The 2,871-nt window shown below is 50.9% G+C and overlaps 1 protein-coding gene across 1 annotated transcript; it reads right to left on the bottom strand.

The window, feature by feature from the left end:
* Window positions 1–830: 830 nt before the first annotated feature.
* Window positions 831–1,760, bottom strand: LOC133189248 (uncharacterized). Its single transcript, XM_061324651.1, has one exon. It carries the CDS (start codon window positions 1,758–1,760, stop codon window positions 831–833), a length of 930 nt encoding a protein of 309 aa, XP_061180635.1.
* Between the last annotated feature and the right edge of the window lie 1,111 nt (window positions 1,761–2,871).

The raw sequence follows: 2,871 nt of genomic DNA, 5'->3' as shown, positions 1-2,871 counted from the left end.
GATGACAGCACGGCGCTGCCATACCCAATTGTTCGCTCTCTGCCATTCTAGACTTGGCTAAGTTCCCCGCCTACGGCATGATCCGAGGCGTCAGTATCCAGAATGAAGTGACCTGTACTGTTCGGAATAGCAAGTACTGGGGGTTTGGTCATTAATTGGATGAGTTCCTCAAAGGCGCTTTGTTGTTCAGCCCCCCATCGGAAACCACTCTTTCCGGTAACCGCGTACAGCGGAGCCGCAATTCTCGAGACCTGGGGAATGAAACTACGGTGATAGTTAGCGAAGCCTAAGAAACGCTCAACGCCCTTCACGTCGCAAGGAAAAGGCCAGTCACGTACTGCCTCAATGTACTGATCCCCCATCTCGACTCCATGCTTGCTCACGTTTCTACTTAGGAACTCGACTCTAGTTTTAAATAACTCGCATTTCCGAGGCTTAAACTTAAGACCATATGCTCGGAATCTCTCAAACACTTGTCTCAGGTTATCAAGGTGAGCATGTGCTGAAACCCCTAATACTAATACATCATCGAGAAAAGCTAATGCAATTTTCCAGTTAAGTCTGTGCAATACCAGATTGATGGCCCTAGCGAAGGTCGCGGGGGCATTACACAGACCGAACCCCATTCTTGTGAATTCGAAAAGTCCGTATTTGGTAATAAAGGCTGTCTTTTTCCGGTCTTCCGGAGCTATTTTAATTTGCCAATAGGCCGCATTGGCGTCCAGTTTAGAAAACCAGCGGTTTCCCGCTAGCGTGTCCATGCACTCTTCGATGAGTGGTAGGGGGTACGTGTCCTTGACTGTCACCTTATTCAGGGCTCTGTAGTCCACTCACCAGCGGACACTACCATCCTTCTTCCGGACTAGAACCGGGGCAGACGCCCAGTCTGAAGAAGATGGTTGGATAACTCCGGCCTCTAACATTTTGTCTAGACGACCCTCTTCCTCCCCCTGGATCACAGCAGGAGTGTGGCGCATCCGCTGCTTAACGGAAAGTGCATCGCCAGTATCTATCCGATGCTCCATCTCGGAAAATTTTCCGAGGTCAAGGTCATCTACAGCGAAGACATCAGCAAATTCTTTAACTAGCTCTACAGCCTGAGATTTCACTTCCACAGGCGCACCCTTACCTAACTGATCTAGGAGTGGGGCTATGTGTTTATAACTAGTCTCCCCCTCCGCTGACACGCGACGCACTGTGGGCTCGGTACTCTTAACAGACATAGCAGGAACAGCTTCCCCTACTTTAGTACCAGTCTTGATTATATGACTTCTGTCAGTCAGGTTTAAGATACGTAACTTGGCTTTGTTTCCTGCGGCGTTGTATGTCCGCGAAGCTACTATACCAGGCGGAAATATGCTAGCTGGTTCCAGCATAAACTCTGGCATATCGGAAGTAAGGGCGCACTCGATAACTTGGGCAGTGTGCGGAGGGACCCGCACCCTGCGGACTGAAACCGCATCGAGTACTGGCACTGTCTCATCAGCGCTCAGGGCGAAAATAGTTTCTATGCCCTTGACCCTTAATGTACCGGCTTCACATGAAACTTCTGCACCGTGTGCACGCAAGAAGTCAATTCCCAAAAGCATTTCATCTTGTAAAGGGGCAACATAAATTGGGTGAACGAAATCATAATCCCCGATACGAAGATTCAAATGTCCGAGGTACTGGGCGGTCATCCCAGCCCCCTCGCCTGCGAGCTTAACATTAGTGTCTCTAACAATCTCGGGCTGCGGCCTCAGTGACTTGTATACCTCCATCGAGATTATCGTGATGTCAGCTGCAGTATCAATAGTTGCCTTCACGCGTTGGCCTCCCGACTGAACGGGAATACGCCAAGCCCCAGAACCAATTCCTTGACTACCTGATCTGACAGACGGTATTACGTAAGTCGCTTTCACATTCGGTTCGAAAAACTTGACTCTAGTGTCGGAGTCTGACACACGACGTTTTTCTGTGTACTTTCTATCAGTATTCTTAATGCACGGATGAGGAATTCCCGATCTACGCCTACGTATGCGGATCGGACAGTCCCGTCGCAGATGGCCTGGCTCTTGGCATTCATAGCAGACCACTGGCCTTGGAGCACGAGGACGACCTCGACCCTCTGACTTTCTTTGGATGAACGGCGCCTGGGACTATAGCTCTTACTACTGTCCCCCGAGTCACTGAAGTGACGACGCTGTCTCCATAAGGCCCGGTCCGGTGACTCGGTACGGGTCTTTGCTCCTTCGGCACTGGATGTCGGGTTCCTCCTCGAAGTGCGTTCCTTGTATTCTACATACGGTTCTCGAGACCCGGGGTCTGAGTTTTTTCGGGAATAATCTCGAGATGGCGAAAAACTAAGATCATCTCCGCGATCATGAGATACGGACCTTACTGCTCGCGGACGACGGGCTACAGCTCTACGGCTGAGCTGACAAGTCTTGACACGCTAAATCGCCTCTTCTAGAGTACCCGGGGGGTTGTTAATCAGTTGCTGCCCCGCCTCGCCATCATTACACCCAAGAGCAAAACGAACGATTACCTGCTCCTGAAAAATTTCCGGCGAAGTCCCGCTACCAAACGCTTTCTGGGCAGTGTCCATAACTCGGTCCCCCCCCCCCATTGTTCTATAGCCTCGTCCGCCCGCTGGCTAATTGAGTTAAATTCCAGCTGTGAGGCGGCTCGCAGAGAAGTTCTACAAAACCTCTCCTCCATCCGGAGAACAACTTCTCGGAAACTTAACAGCGCGCCTCGTCGTCTGAGAATATCGAAGTACTTCAGGGCTGCCCCCTCGAGTGTGAGACTTAGGGCAAACAGAGAGTCGGGATCGCTCCACTGATGGTATTCCGCGATAGTGGAGAACTTGGCATAAAACGGACACCATTC

Source organism: Saccostrea echinata, unplaced genomic scaffold, assembly GCF_033153115.1.
Source record: "Saccostrea echinata isolate AGI-Se365-2 ecotype Australia unplaced genomic scaffold, CSIRO_AGI_Sech_v1 ptg000017l, whole genome shotgun sequence".
Taxonomy (NCBI): Eukaryota; Metazoa; Mollusca; class Bivalvia; order Ostreida; family Ostreidae; genus Saccostrea; species Saccostrea echinata.
Note: the sequence above shows the minus strand (reverse complement) of the source record. Positions and strands in the feature narration are given on the sequence as shown.